The sequence below is a fragment of the Opisthorchis viverrini genome (assembly GCF_000715545.1).
Source record: "Opisthorchis viverrini unplaced genomic scaffold opera_v5_16, whole genome shotgun sequence".
NCBI classification, from domain to species: Eukaryota; Metazoa; Platyhelminthes; class Trematoda; order Opisthorchiida; family Opisthorchiidae; genus Opisthorchis; species Opisthorchis viverrini.
Genome location: NW_008751672.1, coordinates 2,865,677 through 2,883,529, shown reverse-complemented (window position 1 = coordinate 2,883,529; position 17,853 = coordinate 2,865,677). Strand labels below are relative to the sequence as shown.

Sequence of the window (17,853 nt, the reverse complement as noted above, 5' to 3'; positions counted from 1 at the left end):
CAGTACCCAACGGAATGGCACTTTCTCCTTACTTGTCTGCGTTTATGTGGGTTTTGAGGAGTATCTAGTAATCCCTCTTTGTAATTTTATTAGCTGTTTTAAAGTTTGGGTTGCGCTGCGGTATGCCTACCTCTTATCCCGGTGGTTTGTTAGATAGCTTCTTCTTTTTTGGTGGGGGGTGGGAGTTTCGCTTTCCCGGCTTATGTTACGTGCCGTGTGTTCGAACTCTCTTTGATCAAAATAACACTGACTGAGATGAAGCGATGGTGGGCACTTCGGGTTAACAACACGAAAGCGCCCTAGACAATGGTCTGGGTTTATCATGCCGTGGCCACACATGGAGAGTGTGACTGATTTGTCAATAATACTCAGACAAACACTGAATAAAATCAAGTCAGACGGAAAGGAAGTTGAAGGAAAATGAATTTCTTCCATTCCACATCCCCTGAACATTCATGACAGGTTCTAATCGCCGCATATAGGATATCCGTCTGTCGCGAAACCTGCCCGAATCCCTGCTGGTCCCGCTTTAGAGAAAGACTTTAGTATCCAAAATACTCACCATTTTATTAGCCAAAGGATCAATCACACATCACTCAGAAAGCTCCAAGATTATATCATAGCTGTGGCTGCGTGTCCACCAACAACGGTGGTCAGAACACCACACGGGAGACTAATCCGGAAACTGGATAGCTTTCTATCCAAACTTGAAGAGGAGGACAGCTGAATGACCAAGGAAGAAATAAGCAAAGCATTTGGCTTCGTGTGTCACATAGCTGTAGGGAAGAGATGGGAGGACACTGAGTATGTAAACGATGTATAATTGTAGCATGTTACAAACATGAAACAATGTTTTACCGTGCGACGCAATCATTAGTCCAATCATGTGAATATCAACCCATATATGTGAAATGTTTGCTAAATCATTACGTCGTTCTATTTTTTGGCTCGTCTGAGCTGATTATAGAGAATGGGCCAGGGAAAATATGGGGCCAACATATACATCACCTGGTTTTCGCAGAGTTTTCAGACATAGTTCTCAGGTAACTTGAGGTGATCCAGCCGACATTCTTCCCCATCACTCTCATAGGTAGACATCAATTAGTTGCCAGCCTTAGCGTTTGAGGAGGCGACAAGGAAGAACTTCTTCATCTGCGAGACCTCCAACTCTCCAGATTAACCAGCATGATATCGCGCATACTTTCCTCTATGCGTCTGAAGAGGCAAAGATTTTGCAACCCGGCTACGTGGAACAGGCTTCTAAGTATCAGATGAACCCCTCTGTTATTTGTATGTGATCGTCTCGAAGTTAGTACACTGGCGCAAGGCATCATCGTTATCGTCAACCACAAAATTGACATTAATAACGAAATCGTCCGCTGACCACACCATCACATTTAGGATCAATGCAGTACAACCGGGTTAATAAAAGATGCACCTGGTACGCAGATGACAGTAACAGAAGAGGCTGCGTGTCAGGATACCACAAATATCTGAGGTCATCAACCTCGTAAAACTGACTGAATAATCTGGGTGCAAATTAACCTCGGAAAGTTGCAGAAACTTTAGGTCCAGGCTAGGTCGTAGTCTCCACAATCCTCTAAATGAATATGTGGCAGTATGGTACTTACCAACACAATGAAGATTCTGAGCCCATTTTTTGCTATTTATTACTGAGGTCAAAAATCTATGCACCCGAGTAACCAAGAGTCACGTGATTCCATATTGGAAGTCCCGTACAGTTAAGAGTGTTCTTGGGGTATACAAACGCGGGTCGCGTTACCAAATGACAGTGACAGTATATTTTCATGAAGGAAACTACTCACAAGGTTGCTGAAAACTCTTCGACAGCCCACGACCGGTTTCACCCTTCTTGGGGCTCATCAGGTAGGCGCAGTCCCCGAGATTCCATCAACCATGACAGTAGTTGTGGTTTGACACCGGGTGAACAACAGAGTGGTTGTTAGAGCTAATCGGATGCATTTCTGAGAACCAATTCTGACAGCAGTGCGTTCACATGATCCACCTGCATCCTCTTATTAGACGATTTACGATAAACGTGAACTCCAAAAAAGGGACACTTTTGACGTTTTACCAAAACTTTCAACAACGGAAAACCTCTCCACAGGTGACAGGAAACACTTTGTTAAAAATTCCAATCGCAATGTGGGGCAAATTTGTGGGGTATATTACAGCTAGAAACATTTGCATCTCTTTGTTGCTTTTTTGGAAAGCTTTCAATTTGTATTCCATTTGTTCTATTGCAGTGAAAGCTAAACAGATGAACCCAGATCATCATTCCCTAAGTGGTTGTCGATGTTGATAATATAATGATGACACGAATGTTGGTTCAATCAAGCATTTCTTGGTGCCTGGTCAGTACCGAGACTAACAACCGGTCTCTATAGTGACTCCAAAAATAGGGTTTTTCTATGTGATAACAGATTTCATAGGTCAGCTCTTTGTGGACCAGAAGCGTAAACTGTTACTTTATGAACTTTTAGTCAGTCTACATATCAAATCAGACTGCATTTAAACAGACTATGATCGATTTGTTGCACCGGCTTCTGTAAACCTCAAAGCACGTGATTTCCGGTGGCAAAAAAGCATAGTGAACCATGGTGAACTGAAGTACTCATCTTTTAAGTAGGATACACAGAAATTTTGACAATGCAGATCAGAGAACGTCCTTCAAAATAGATGACGCCACGTCCATGGTAACGTCCCAACACCAAAGTGGATAGACACTGCGGTAGAACTACACATTTTCACTTGGACTCATGGTTTAACATCACATGTCGTGAAAGCGTACGAACCTATTACGGACTAATCACACATTATAAGCCAACTCACATGTCCCTGTGGGTCAAATTATACTGTCTCATCACTAAAATGGGAAAGGAAGTGCCTCTCTAGGCCTGATTGACTCGCAGGTGAAAACCCCTACAGACTCCTGCAGTCAGACATCTTGTCACGGGCCATCAGATATGCTCAGCTAAGCAATTACTGTGGCTCTCAGCCACCAAAACTCACTTACTTTAAAATTTACTGTGAGGTCACTGCGATAAATCGGCCACAGCTTTATTTTATTCGGATTTATTCGGATGAGATGTGAAAGTGAATGTAGCTACATCTGGAAGAGTTCAGATTTTTGAAAATGATGTTTGAAAATTCCAAGGACACTTTGCCCGTTGCGACTGGTCCGCATCTTATGTCGTCGACCCTGTACCTCCAACCACCACCGTTTGTTGGCGTGATTACGAAAGTAAGAAGGGTAACGACAAACGTATATAAGTACAAGTAGGTCAATCCACCGCTGAAAGTTTGGTTCTGAGAATGGATACATTTGATTGCGAGTTAGATCTACCAACTCGCTGCTTCGTGATGTTCTCTCGCGAACTCTACTCAGCTCCCGATCTTTCTTGCATTCAGAATGTTTCAAATAATAGAGCTTCACATTACAATAAACAAGCAAATAGGTAACTGAATAAATGATTATGTCGAATTTGGAATTCATTTGAATAAGTTACTATCGTCAAAGAGTCGCAGTAGATCACCTTCACAGCAAAAACTTATGGGAGTCAATTAGACGGAAAACCAACTTGTAACGGCGACGTGCTTTGAGTTTTTCGCCCAGGTTTGGCCTTTATGGTCCGTTTAAAAAATCAGAGCAGTCGTAGGGAACCCCAGGGCATAACTTCTAACTAGCTACGACCACCACGCACTGCAGCTTGATGAACCTCAAGAAAGCCTGAAACTAGTCGTGGGCTGCCGAAGCGTTTTCGATTAACTTATGAATAGTGTTGTATCAAGAAACATGCCGCGATACTTTTGGTGTCATTTCAACCGGCACATGGGGGTGGCCTCTGTGCAACATTTTGGCTGACGACACGTTCAGCTGTATCTCTCGTTAAAACCAACTCGCTTAGTAAATGATATCAATGCTGTTTCCTGTGGAACGCAACAATTTTTCTGGTACGACCGACTAGACCTGTTTTTCTTTGGAAATCATTCTCCCGTGGGATATGTATGAAGGAGTGCGCAAAGAGTATTTCGTGTTAGTGACCAGTCAAAGTAGACGAAGATTCTGGGAGGCAAAGTCGTACAGTTCTGAATGAAAAGAAAACTTCGTAAGAGGATAAATTTACATGTATACTCGTAATCACTACTCATAAGGTTGCTGAAAATTCGTCGACAGTCCACGACCGGTTTCGCCCCTCTTGGGGCTCATCAGGAGGCGCAGTCCCCGAGTTTTCGTCAACCTTATGTTCTACTACTTACATTTTTCAGCGCAAAAAAAAACATATTTTTGGCGCTAAAGTGCAAACGCTGTATTCCATTCCCATCCGGAAGATCCCCGTCTCCAAAATCGCTCCGTATCCACTTGCTCCACAATTTTTATTAACCTCTTTCATCACAAAGCAAATGTGAGCTTTCCTTGGGTTCTCCGAAATACGTCTACTTGGCTTTGCAGAGTAAAATTCAGAGTTAAAACACCAAAGCCTCCCTACCGCTGACAAGAAGTAAATGGTGTTCGACTTTAGGCTTGTGACAACCCAAAAGACTGGACATGGTTGACTGAGCATTCTCTCGAAGCTTTTGGGGGCTTGTAAATTTATCGACTAGTTTAGAATACAATGAACAAGTCAATGTCTCATGAAGTATCAGAAACCAATAAAACTGCTGATTGCGATAATAATCCGAACTAGTAAGCTTTAAACACCCAGTTCGTTTTATTAAGAACGATTGAAATGACCCTTACCTTCCGTAATGTTGTCCAACAACGCAGTGCCACGTTGGGCCATATTTTCTGTCCATCTCTTTCTTCAAAAACCCAGCTATGTCTTTTTCGAGTCCATATTTTTCTGTTGCGCGTGCGCACATGTCCAGAGCATCATTTAGCATCTCCTTTGGCATGTCAGCATTCTTTACAACAGCTCGCTCGTCAGACATATTCGAAGTATGACTTCTACCTGTCGGTTTATGCTATCAAAAAAATTTATACGATAGAAAATGCACTACTGTCAAGGTTAAGACACACCAACACAGAAACCATAACAACCAGACTGAGATAGCTGCGCCGCTAACCACCAATCCAAAGCTAGGATTAAATTACGCTTCATTTTCCTTGATTGGTACTGTGGATCGGCAGTGTGAGTTCAACCTCGCGAGGTTGTACTTTCAGGTCAGTTCACTCACAACGGATTTGCTATGACGTGAGTTGGTCAAATCGTGAATGCAGATAGGTAATTGGGGCTTGTCAACCACGTGATCTAATCAGGACTGGAAAGACAGGAACTCCGTCTACTTGTGCTCCAAAGCTTCGACACAATCTTAGCAAGTAGAGGACAAGAACAATCAGACAGCTGACAAATCGATCGCTCAGACTTAGTCATACCTCAGAGCTGCAGTAGTAGAATTCGTTTCACATCTAGCAGCATTCTACTAAAAAACTGTGACCAATGAGATTCCAACGATGTAAGGGATCGATAAAATCCGCGCCTTGACGCTGAACTGAATCTAACAATCTAAGGCAGCATTCAGAAAACCGTTTCGTTGAGCGCAAAAAGTACTTCGTGTTAGTGACCAGTCAAAGTAGACGAAGATTCTGGGAGGCAAAGTCGCACAGTTCTGAATGAAAAGAAAACTTCGTAAGAGGATAAATTTACATGTATACTCGTAATCACTACTCATAAGGTTGCTGAAAATTCGTCGACAGTCCACGACCGGTTTCGCCCCTCTTGGGGCTCATCAGGAGGCGCAGTCCCCGAGTTTTCGTCAACCTTATGTTGTACTACTTACATTTTTCAGCGCAAAAAAAACATATTTTCTAAAGTAAAGTGCAAACGCTGTATTCCATTCCCATCCGGAAGATCCCCGTCTCCAAAATCGCTCCGTATCCACTTGCTCCACAATTTAACCTCTTTCAAAAAAAACATATTTTTGGCGCTAAAGTGCAAACGCTGTATTCCATTCCCATCCGGAAGATCCCCGTCTCCAAAATCGCTCCGTATCCACTTGCTCCACAATTTTTATTAACCTCTTTCATCACAAAGCAAATGTGAGCTTTCCTTGGGTTCTCCGAAATACGTCTACTTGGCTTTGCAGAGTAAAATTCAGAGTTAAAACACCAAAGCCTCCCTACCGCTGACAAGAAGTAAATGGTGTTCGACTTTAGGCTTGTGACAACCCAAAAGACTGGACATGGTTGACTGAGCATTCTCTCGAAGCTTTTGGGGGCTTGTAAATTTATCGACTAGTTTAGAATACAATGAACAAGTCAATGTCTCATGAAGTATCAGAAACCAATAAAACTGCTGATTGCGATAATAATCCGAACTAGTAAGCTTTAAACACCCAGTTCGTTTTATTAAGAACGATTGAAATGACCCTTACCTTCCGTAATGTTGTCCAACAACGCAGTGCCACGTTGGGCCATATTTTCTGTCCATCTCTTTCTTCAAAAACCCAGCTATGTCTTTTTCGAGTCCATATTTTTCTGTTGCGCGTGCGCACATGTCCAGAGCATCATTTAGCATCTCCTTTGGCATGTCAGCATTCTTTACAACAGCTCGCTCGTCAGACATATTCGAAGTATGACTTCTACCTGTCGGTTTATGCTATCAAAAAAATTTATACGATAGAAAATGCACTACTGTCAAGGTTAAGACACACCAACACAGAAACCATAACAACCAGACTGAGATAGCTGCGCCGCTAACCACCAATCCAAAGCTAGGATTAAATTACGCTTCATTTTCCTTGATTGGTACTGTGGATCGGCAGTGTGAGTTCAACCTCGCGAGGGTGTACTTTCAGGTCAGTTCACTCACAATGGATTTGCTATGACGTGAGTTGGTCAAATCGTGAATGCAGATAGGTAATTGGGGCTTGTCAACCACGTGATCTAATCAGGACTGGAAAGACAGGAACTCCGTCTACTTGTGCTCCAAAGCTTCGACACAATCTTAGCAAGTAGAGGACAAGAACAATCAGACAGCTGACAAATCGATCGCTCAGACTTAGTCATACCTCAGAGCTGCAGTAGTAGAATTCGTTTCACATCTAGCAGCATTCTACTAAAAAACTGTGACCAATGAGATTCCAACGATGTAAGGGATCGATAAAATCCGCGCCTTGACGCTGAACTGAATCTAACAATCTAAGGCAGCATTCAGAAAACCGTTTCGTTGACGAATTGCACAAGGATAATAGTAAACCTAAAACATGGGTATTTCGAACCTCCTGATACGATGCAACGTGTTCTCAGCTATATTTTCGCATACTGCTTTACCAGCTCAAATCATCCGAATCACGGTTCACGAACATGAAGAAACCCATTAGTTGATTATCCAGACGTGCTGGACTGACTGCGGTTTGGATTTTTCTTATCTATTGCTATCTGAATCTCAGCCTCCTTGGCCCCTGCTGAACAGCTACTTGTCACAGTAGACTCCCATGGCAACGTCGGTGTTCACACTGATGCTCAGCTGTCATACAGCAGCAGCTTATTTGGTTATGTTTAATGCCCTTAAGTAAAGAAGAAAAGACTTCATGAGAAAGTGCCCAGTCATACGGCCTGAAAAGAAACAGACAGTATGAACATCGCTGATATCGATTGACCGCAATTTCTTACAAACAAGTGCAGAAGGGGTCAAAGGGGCCCAACTCTGGATGATACAACTCATTAGCAACGTCCAAACTCTTCGTAATCTCCTTCGACCAATTCTGTCAAGTTGAACGTTGTCCGCATCACTGTTTAGTCCAAACTGAAGGATTCACGGAGAACAATACTTATCCAGGTAGACGGTGACTCACTATGCGTAACATATAGCCCAAGCACCGCGGTTGGTAGCACTGAATGTTTTCCGCAACTGAAGCAAATGATGGATAAGCAAATACTCATTTTTCTTTATGCCCTTACAAAATCCTCGGAGTCGCCCGATATCAGCAATTGAAATCCTGAAGACGCCTCAGAACACTTGTCCTCAGATATCATGCTTCACAACCATACAGTGATATAGCCCTCACCGTAGCCTGGTCACACTATCCTTAGGACCCAGTGGTGTTCCTTTGACGTCAGAAAGGAAGCCTATTGAAAAACGAGATTCGTGCACCGACTTCATCAGACGACTTCAGTCATTTCGGATGGTAGTACTGCATGAAACGCCTGTGGTCTGCACATAGTTGGAGCAATCGTACATTCATAACTAGCCCAATCCACGTCGACCACCTAATTGAGTCTCCGGTGCGTTAATGCTGTCCACTTTTGTATTCAGATCTCCGGCAACCACCACGATATCTAGGTTGTCGCAACAGCGCATTCAAGGCGTCATACATCTTGTCTTTGATGGTGTCAAAGCTCTGATCGTTTAGGGCGTAGGCAGATTTGATAATGAGACTGTGATCAGGTTCTCGCTTGTGAGTCCACCCCACGGACATCTCCCGACAAACTGTAAATAAGCGACTATCAACGAGTATCCGTTCAAGCAAATGTTCTTCTGCCCGTTGAACTAAAACGATACCAGCCTCTGCACATCCAGCCACAGCAACCTACGGATCACTAGAGGTGCGCAGACGGAAGTGAGTGGACAGCGATGGGACGGTGCTTGTATCTTTAAATCTTGTTTCCGATACACAGCACACATCAATATCAAATCAAGAGCAACTAGTTGTCCCACGCGCTTCAGATTATGAACGCTGGAATCAGTCAAGTAGACTGGGCATCGATGCTTGAAGATTGATTTCCAGCTTTTTGACCGTCAGAGCTGGTACAATCGTAGATGTATGCACATTTCTCGGCAGTTTCCTATGTTTTTCCTTGAGCTGTAAGTGCACGTTCAGGGACTGCAACTCTTGAAACATGAATTTTCAATTTGTGAGTACAAGGCACCTTCAAAATCTGCTTTGGGTGTCTTGTCTCACCCGTAATTTCGGGATGAAATGTTCAAAAAAGTTAGGGGATTTCAAAATTCGTTTTCCGTCTGTGCATCAAATTCTGGACTTGATCTTGAGATATGTGAAGGTCTCCTCGCATTGGCGTGCTAACAGTGTAATCTCTCAGGATAATTCTCTGTCATCCAAGGGCGCCCCTTTACGCGGTAGTGGTTTGAATTCTGTAGATACTCAAAAATAATGTCACCGTTGAGTAGTTTTATGTCATCAGTACTCCTGGTTGTTATTATCTAACGTATGTTCTAACTTTCATAAGAATATTACTACCAATATAACAAGTAGGGTTTTGGAGAATGATTAGCTAGGATACAGAGGTGGAGAAATGATCACCGTTCATCAGTGCATACAGTGACTATGTCTCCTCGATGAGTGATGAAGCTTTCCAAGTCAGTCGCCAACTTATACGAACGGATCAACAACCATCCGACTAACTACTAATGAACAACGAAACTCATTGTTTCGTGTTCATATGATTAGACAAGTATTACTCAGTCTCACTGGGTGGTTCGTTGGACGTTCTGATTTGAAGACCTTTGCGGTATCGCTACGGCTCTTCGAATGCCGGAACAATATCGGTGGAATGCAATCAACTGACATGAGGTGCTGGTCGTTTAATTGAGGGTTTGGAGTATTGGTGATCTGTTGGTTCAATGGAGCGATGGGGTGATGTGGAAGATGGCCTTTGCTGCGAAGTTATTTATTAGAAAATGCCAACTGACCGGCTACAGACTAGTGGACAGGGAAGCAAAACTCTCATTTGCATCTTATTTACAAAAACTGGACATCCATCTTCTCCTGAACGCGTCTTCTTGAACTTATCTGTATATTCCTTGACTCCAATCATTCATTGCTTACAACCAAAAATGCTAAAAAGCGACTCCACAAATTCCGCGACAGATCTCTTTTTTTTCAAGGTACGCAGAGCGAATTTTCAAGAACAGCGCATACTACTCGCATGCCTCCCCATTAGTAGAATCACCGTTACACCCGTGGGACAAACTATGGTTCTCAGCCACGAGACGAACAAGAACACCAGGGTTGGACTGAACGAGCACTGGGATGAAAAAATTGGTAGAATCAACCCACAGTGACCTGCTATCTCACTTCACTCAAATTCTGTTTGATGACTTCTAGTCATTCTGGGCGACTTGGGGGTCATGTTTTCATGACTTGTCGATCCTTCGGAGTAGAATATGTCCCAATAGCAAATCTATGGGCTGACTACCACATCAAAGTTTAGTAGTGCGTGTATTGGGAAATCAACATGTAGCGTGCTCAACGAGCGCAAGAAACCTTCTTGTCACTTGTATCCGCTCTCTGATGTGATATCACCCTTAAGTAGGTTCTTCCCATAAATGAACCAAGCAACCCGCTGTGGTTCTACAACGCTATTTTGTTGGTTTGCTTGATGTGAAAAACTTCCTATCAGTAAGCTGGTACCAGGGTGTCTTCTTAGTCATCTCGTCTTGTGAGACGTACTCCGAATCTATAACCGAGCGAAACCACTTTCAACGAGAACAGGCTTACGTACATCAAAGACCAAAAGCGCCATTGACAATCACCCGAACAAATCCATTGCAGGACCCGCGATAAACGCGCCAAACACTACTGATTACTGGACTGCGGTCCTACTTCAACAATATCGAATAAAAGAACCGGTAGGAGTACTGAAACAAACCAGAACTTATGAACCGTTTGGGTTCCACTGGGAAACGAGAATACACGCGAAAGTTTCATTTTAATACTTTCAATCTTCAATAGTTCTCAAGTTCATAAGCATATGAATGTCAGCAAAATCGCCAGTCATATCAACCACTGAATCTGTCGGGCCGATGTATCGACAGAAAAAAGTGGAGTGAAGCTGAGGAGGTAAAGATGATGCAGCAAAGGTGATGGGCCAACTTGCTCTGGGTGCAGTGCTTTGGTGAGGCTTTTCGGAAGCTGTCTTCATATTTTGTGGCTAACGGTTATGCTACTGATACGAACCAGCAGTAGCCTGCATATGACGGAAATATTCAATCCGACACCAGCCCTCTTGTTAGACTTTGGACTACAAGCGCCTGTGTATTTTCGAATTATAATGCTAGTTACTCTTCACCCAGTAACTGCCCTAAAAACTGAGCCCCATTTGGCTACTTAGTGTCATTGGAAACGGCTGATTAATCGCCGTGCAACAATGTTAGGACTGTGCGATGACTAGTTAGCATAAAATGGGTAGGGTAGATGTAAGTAGCTAGAGTACTCCTTCAGTTATGAGGAACACTGACTGATATGTCGATCAATATTGTAGAAACGTCAACTCAACGTTCACAAGATTGCCACACAGAAAGCAAAACCAGCACATCAAACGACTCAGCACTGAACGACCGGTTACCGTGGCCCATGTCAATACGATTTGTTATCGCTGAAAACATAAAACGCTTACTGTGAAATCCAGTCTAGTCGTGATAGTTCACCACAGAAATTTGGCCTGTAGACACCAACGTTAAACACAATTAACGAATAAGTAGTTCTGAAGTTACCATTGGATAAAACAAATCAATTCTACATCCCAAAAAAAGCAACCGACAGAGAGACAACTGTCACTGAACCCGATGAATAAACTCTTCTAGCTGTTACGTCTTGTCTGTTAGCAATCACTCCTGACTGCTAACAGTGAAATGGGGATAAAAATAGAATCTGTTCATAGTTGACTTTAGGAATAAAAGCATCGCATTGTGTCATAGCTGAATTTGTGAATTGTAACGACATCAAGCCTTACAAAAGGTTCACGTCAGAATGGCCACAAATGTGGTAGAATGAGCACACTTCGTTCCCTCCTCTGTATCTGCATGCAGTGTAGTTTGTGTTAGGTGAATCTTACACCCACAGAGCCTCACCATTCAGTCAGGTGTTCCAACGGCCATAAGCCTAACTAGCAAGTGACTGGTCAGAAGACGTGTCGCTGATCCGTCCAGCATCAAGCTGAGCTCAGTTTGGTTGGAGATATGGACCCGGCAGCTAAATATGGTCCAGTGTCTGTTGAATGCCGCTTGCTAGTGGTACACTGAGGAGACGTCCGAAATTCCAGAATTTTGTCGTTACGTACAATTTAAATACGATGTGCTCGTTTTGGGCACTTAGTACATTCTTTGTACCGACGGAGAATTGAGCTAACGGATCACCACTAGTTTTAGTATGCTTTCTTTTCGTGACTATATATCCATGGCATATTTCAACTGTGACCAGTTGAAAATCGTTTTGTAGTAACTCGGGAACTTGTTTCTCACGCAAGTCCTCGGTTGTAAAGCAGTAAGGTGAACCATTTTACGCGGTTGTAGTGAACAAGGTGAGTTCTAACTCTTCCCTCTATAACCGCACCTTTTGGAGACTGTTCGGGAAAGTAAAATGATTTCCTTAGTTGGTCAGGAGAGATGTGTCAGCCAGTCCCTCGTGTTTACCTTCAAGCGGAAATTCGATAAGGATTTTGACCGCCACAAGAAGCTTGATTTGGACTTTTACCAAAATTCACTTCATTCTACTAAGTCTTTGCAAATGAGTTGTAATACTACCCAGAAACAAGTTATGTGGGCGTCAGAGAAACTAGTCATCCGACGTTTTCAGTGTTGGCTTCGAGAAATCAAAAAATATTAGAATGATGGATGGTCAATCGCCTCAGTTGGAATTCAACTCAAAACAGAAGAACAGTGTGGGATCCAAATTGACTGCAGTATTATTATATCTGCTGATTCGTCATTCTGGGATATCTGCTGCTGACCCACTCCGGTGCCTAATGCCGGAGAAAAAAGACTCATAGAAGATAACACAACCGCTATATTCCCAGCAAACAAGTGCGAGAGCGTGATTGCGTGTGAGTGCGAGAGCAAAAGTTACAACGGTCCCACGCTATTTAAAGGGGACTTTCGGACATTGATCCAGGCTGTTTGATAGGCGTTACTAAACACCCATCAACATCGATCGTGCCTCTATGAAAAGCCTGAACACTGATCACATTCGGTCGTGCTTCTGTGGCGTGCAAGAACACTCGTCAGCTTTTGCTGAATTGATTGAATGATTGACTGGTCTGGATGCTTGCCGGCTTTCCTGTTGAGTTTTTGGTGAAGCAGTAGGTTCCGGGCATTCTGAGGTTACTTTCAGGAATCTGACCTTCCTGATAAGTAAGCAACCTAACACAGACCTTTTCCATTAACTTAAAATATATACTGTCCAAACCAACTGCTTCTACCTGTGGATTTGGTAGCGTTAGCGCCTTTTGGGACTCAAAGGAAACCACAAATAGATCGAGGAAAAAACTGTTGTGAGACAAACAGTTGTGAAATACCTGATGCACAGGTGTCAGATTACGAAGTGCCATAAAGCTTCTTCCAAGACAAAAGTCCCAAACTCAGGCTTATTCTTAGAGATTTTTATGCACCATAATGTAGAAAAAGATTATCGAGTATAAAGGCTCGGGCATATTAATTGGCCGCGATGCCGTTCGTCGAAAGTTAAGCAAATTCCATCAAAAAACCATGATAGGGAATTAGGTTGACCTACAAACATTATTGTCAGTATCATCGCCATAATCGTCACCAATATCGCCAGCCTCGCAATTGTGATTGTACTTAGGTGTGGCATCTCCTTTATCGCCCTATTCATCATCGTTATTGTTGTGGATCACAGTCCCGTAATGCCTTCTTATTACTGTGAACCCCGGTCTGGATAGCTGTTTGATGGCCTCGTGCGCTTGGCCAAACCAGAAAAGTCAATGAACGTGCGAGCCAGCTGCTCTATCGATCACTGTCACGTACCAAGAATGCAACTTATCTGTCAAGGGCAAGTGAAGAACAACCAATGAAATTTGTCTCAACGAAAAACGGTTATTTCATTGGCATTTGTGTAGTCCCGTTACTTTCGGAGCTGGTTCTCGGAACACTTATCTTCTCCTTCTTCATCTTCATCATTATCAGCAGCAGCTTCACCATCAGTGAAGCGTTGAACTAAAATGGAATATGGAAACCTTAAGTTGAAACTCTTCAAACATCCCTGGTCATTCATAATCTGAATGCTTGATGTGTCAAGAGCCTGAACTAAGGCAAGACAAAGAAACTCGCCAAAATATACCAATTGTAAATTCTCTGAAAACTGTTCGACAACCAACGACTGGTCTTTGGCTTCTTGAGGCAGGACAACACTCGGTTCCTCATCCCGCACGAAGGCTATGATTGGGGGCAACAACTTTGTCTGGACATCCAGGCTTCCTTAGGACTATTGCACGTGCTTCTTTTCTGACTGGGTCAATGGTTTTGGTGAAGCCCACAAACAATCCATGGATTGACTGGATTATCTCACAGCACCCCTTAAAGTCGTCTTACAACAAAAATAACGTCAGTCGCACGTCGACCATATCAAAATTCACAGTTCTGCTGAAGAATCCAAGCAACTATTTTACTTTCGGCAGAATGTTTTATCTTGCGGTGGCCGAGCTATTGGGTTACGCCTGCCCTGAACCTGCCAGACTATGCGATAGGGAGAAGACAGAGAACTGGGGACACGACTGTACTGCCAGGACAAAACATACAGAGCATCTGCGTAAATATATAGGATGACTAATTGGCCAATGTGGTCGTTCACTTGTTCGTTCCGTACAGCCAATGGTGGTGTTCCGGTCGTGAACACTCTCAGGCCCACTACGCTGGCCGTGTGTTGCCAAGCCGTGTTTGGTGAGAGCCGCCGACTCACCTACTTTCCGGAGGCGTCGTGCCGATGGTGACCTTGGGGATGCGTCAATCTCTGCACATGTGCTTTTTCTTCTGTCTGGGCGCGCCCTGACACAGAATATAGTCATAATCTTGCCTGTTGTACATACGAGACTGATTATACGGTAGTTGTTCTTCTTCTGTCGACTTATTTTCCCCGTACACAGAGTAATTATTACTGCATCCTGGAAGTCTTACAAAAGCTTTTTCCACCTTCCGCAACATATAGGGATGTTTTTCCGGAGGGATTAGTTCCTTCATTTGGAGGGTTCCCACTGTTTTGCCACTTTCACTTGGCTACCAGCTACTCTGGTGCTGTAGGCCATTCGCAGGCAAGTCTATGTTCTATGGTCGAGCGGGTGAGCTATATAGTTCACATCCCCATCTCCTGGCCGGCTAAGTACCCTTGATTATCAAGCCTTCGGGTTATCAGAATTTCATCGGCACCGTTGACATTCCGCCGGCTTGTGTGCCCTCTATCACCCAAAGATATTGGACTTCCGGTCCGTATATTGCTTTCGCTCCGACAAATAATTTTTTTGTCGGTGATAACTGGCGTCCGATTGAGTCTTTTCAATTTGTTTGGGCAACCGTCCGCTTCGTTTTCCTCGGGTGCTTCAGAAGCTTCTTCCTTGTTCTTCTGAGTCTCTTGGGACCTTTGTTGTCGTCAGATCGTGGGGTATCCTGGTACACGCAATATTTTTATCTTGAATCAGGGTATATTTCGAAGCCATTTTTCACCCAGCTGCTTCGAAACTACAATGATGTGAACACACATTTTACTTTATCCGGCGAGTAGTAAGGTCAGGGACACAAATTATGCCATCTTATAGGTAGACGTTTTGTTTCCATCAACGATTTTACTGAATTATCAAAACAACGTCAATTTTTCGTACCTAGGTGTTTGAGGATTCCTATGCTCTTTGAGAAAAATGGAGATCCTGGTTGTTTCATATTCGTTGGTAGTAAGTTGTTTGTAGTCCAAAAATTTAGATTGATCAAACTCAGTTCTTTTTCAACGTGTCTATCAAAGGAGGCAATAAATCAGACAAAACTTGGTCTCCCAAAATACCGCAAAACTCAAAAGCCTTAGCCTGAAGATCATCATCGAGGGAATCTCCATATCGGACACCACTGAATTCCTACTAGTGAGTAGTACAATGTATTTACTGCCTTCAATCAGATGCGTAATTAGCCTGGTCGGTTTGGTCTGAGGGTTCGCAGGATATCTTACCTAGCGTTCACTGAACCCATAAACATCTTCTAACAAAAGGTCAAGAGAATGAAAATAAGTGTCCAACTAAATATCGTCATCAAAGACAATACTGTTCTCCTAAAGAAATCTCTGCTGAAGCGTGTTCCAATTGACTGACCTGTTTTCACTGGCGTTTTTACGCACTTTTTTACTTTTTATTTAGTCCGAATGACCTTGATCCCATTGCATTCCATTACATCTCCCGAGGCCTTTTCCAGATGTTTTGCTCTGAGGCTGTTGGAAGAATTGCAGCATGTCACTAAATTCTGTCGGTCTTTGAGGTAACAGACTCACAATTCTACCGTTTTATCTTATTCACTGCTTGATTTGATGAACCTCATGCGCTATCCGTAGGAAATGGGCCACTTTTCTTGGTGGAATGTTTATGAACTAAACAAGAACCTCCACCTGTTCGCTTCGATACTGTTAACAATTTCAGGCCGGCGTAGTAATATCGTTGGACGAGATGACAGTCAACGAGGTAGTTCCGAGAAAATGGGTCGCCTGAAACAATATTTCACAAAACGCTTCGATACTGTTAACAATTTCAGGCCGGGGTAGTAATATCGTTGAACGAGATGGAAATCAACGAGGTAATTCCGAGAAAGTGGGTCGTCTGAAACAATATTTCACAAAATTACAAGCGAGTATACCTCAACCGTCGACCATACAACATCCGTCAGTCAGAGTGCCGCACGACATGTTCAATGAATCGTAAACCATGCAAGTGTCTGTCCCATCGATGCCCCTGGATACCGAAAATTTGGAAGAAATAAGTAAAGTGCTGACTGAACGACCCCAAATTATTTCATCTTAAAAACCTTTTCTAAATTTCTTTCTAGGAGCGATGTATCCTGGGTCCGCGTTCTTGCTATCCATGGGCATGTTCACCACGAGGATCACCGTTTGTCTAACGATGTCTTTCAAGTTCGCCATATGCAATGATGGGCTCAAAATAAATTTGATCCGATATGTGCACCACTGGAATCCGGGACTAAGTGTGCAGTTGGCACCCGTACGAAGATCAAAAAAATATCACAAAACATTCTTAACCTCTACTGTAAACGGGTGATCACGTAGCAATTTTCTCATGAAACCAGCAGCGATCGATAAACGGCTGCAGCTGATTGGTTGGAGTGTACGTAGCTCCAAAAGTCAGTTATTTGTTATCGTCGGCTTGATGCTTATATCCTCCAAAAAGCAACCTACAAGCTTCTCCGGCCCATGTAAGCCTCATTCGTATTCGGTGTTCGTGTACAACGGATTGGAAAAGTGTTCGGTACAACTATCGTTTCATGCTCAAGCTCTTTTACATGCAATCGTTTGTGGTGTCGGCTGGTGCCCAAATCACCTTTCGATCGGACGACAGAGCAAGTTCTCAGACCAGTATCTGCATTTCAGCAAAGATATTTTCCTCTTCACATTTTCTAAAACCGGCCTATATTTTTTTAACTCAAATATCGTGAATATCGTGTGTGAATGGGTTATGCCATATCCAGAGAGAGGAGTGTGCAAACTTCTGAATTCTGGTTTGAAGAGAGCGAGACGAAATAGAAGCTTTTCGCGCTGTGTCTATACCTTCCTAATTTGTGTGACGGGTCGTTGCATCAAAGGGCCAATCGCCGAGCCAAGTTGTATGCACACTTTCAGGGGATTAATTTTCAATGCCAGGGTTTGTATGCGTGATACTCAGACAAGAAGCACTGCCGTATCACCAAGCAACCTTCCGTGGATTACTTCTTCAAGAATTTATCTCACGGGAACTTCCGACAAGTTGAAGCTGACTGTTCTTGAGACACGGATTTTTTCATTTGCGACCACAAGGAAACAGTTTATGGTTCCTTCATTAAAGTACTTACTTCCCTAAAAAGAAATGCCTCAATTTGAAAGCTTGCCCGAATTATT

General features: G+C 43.2%; 1 protein-coding gene across 1 annotated transcript; it reads right to left on the bottom strand.

The window, feature by feature from the left end:
- Nucleotides 1-542: 542 nt before the first annotated feature.
- T265_01525 (hypothetical protein) lies at nt 543-6,620 on the bottom strand (the record flags this gene model as incomplete). The annotated part of the gene is made up of 3 exons (XM_009165566.1): nt 543-776; nt 4,763-4,941; nt 6,417-6,620. The coding sequence occupies 3 exons, from the start codon at nt 6,585-6,587 to the stop codon at nt 698-700; spliced, it is 429 nt and encodes a 142-aa protein (XP_009163830.1).
- Nucleotides 6,621-17,853: the final 11,233 nt, after the last annotated feature.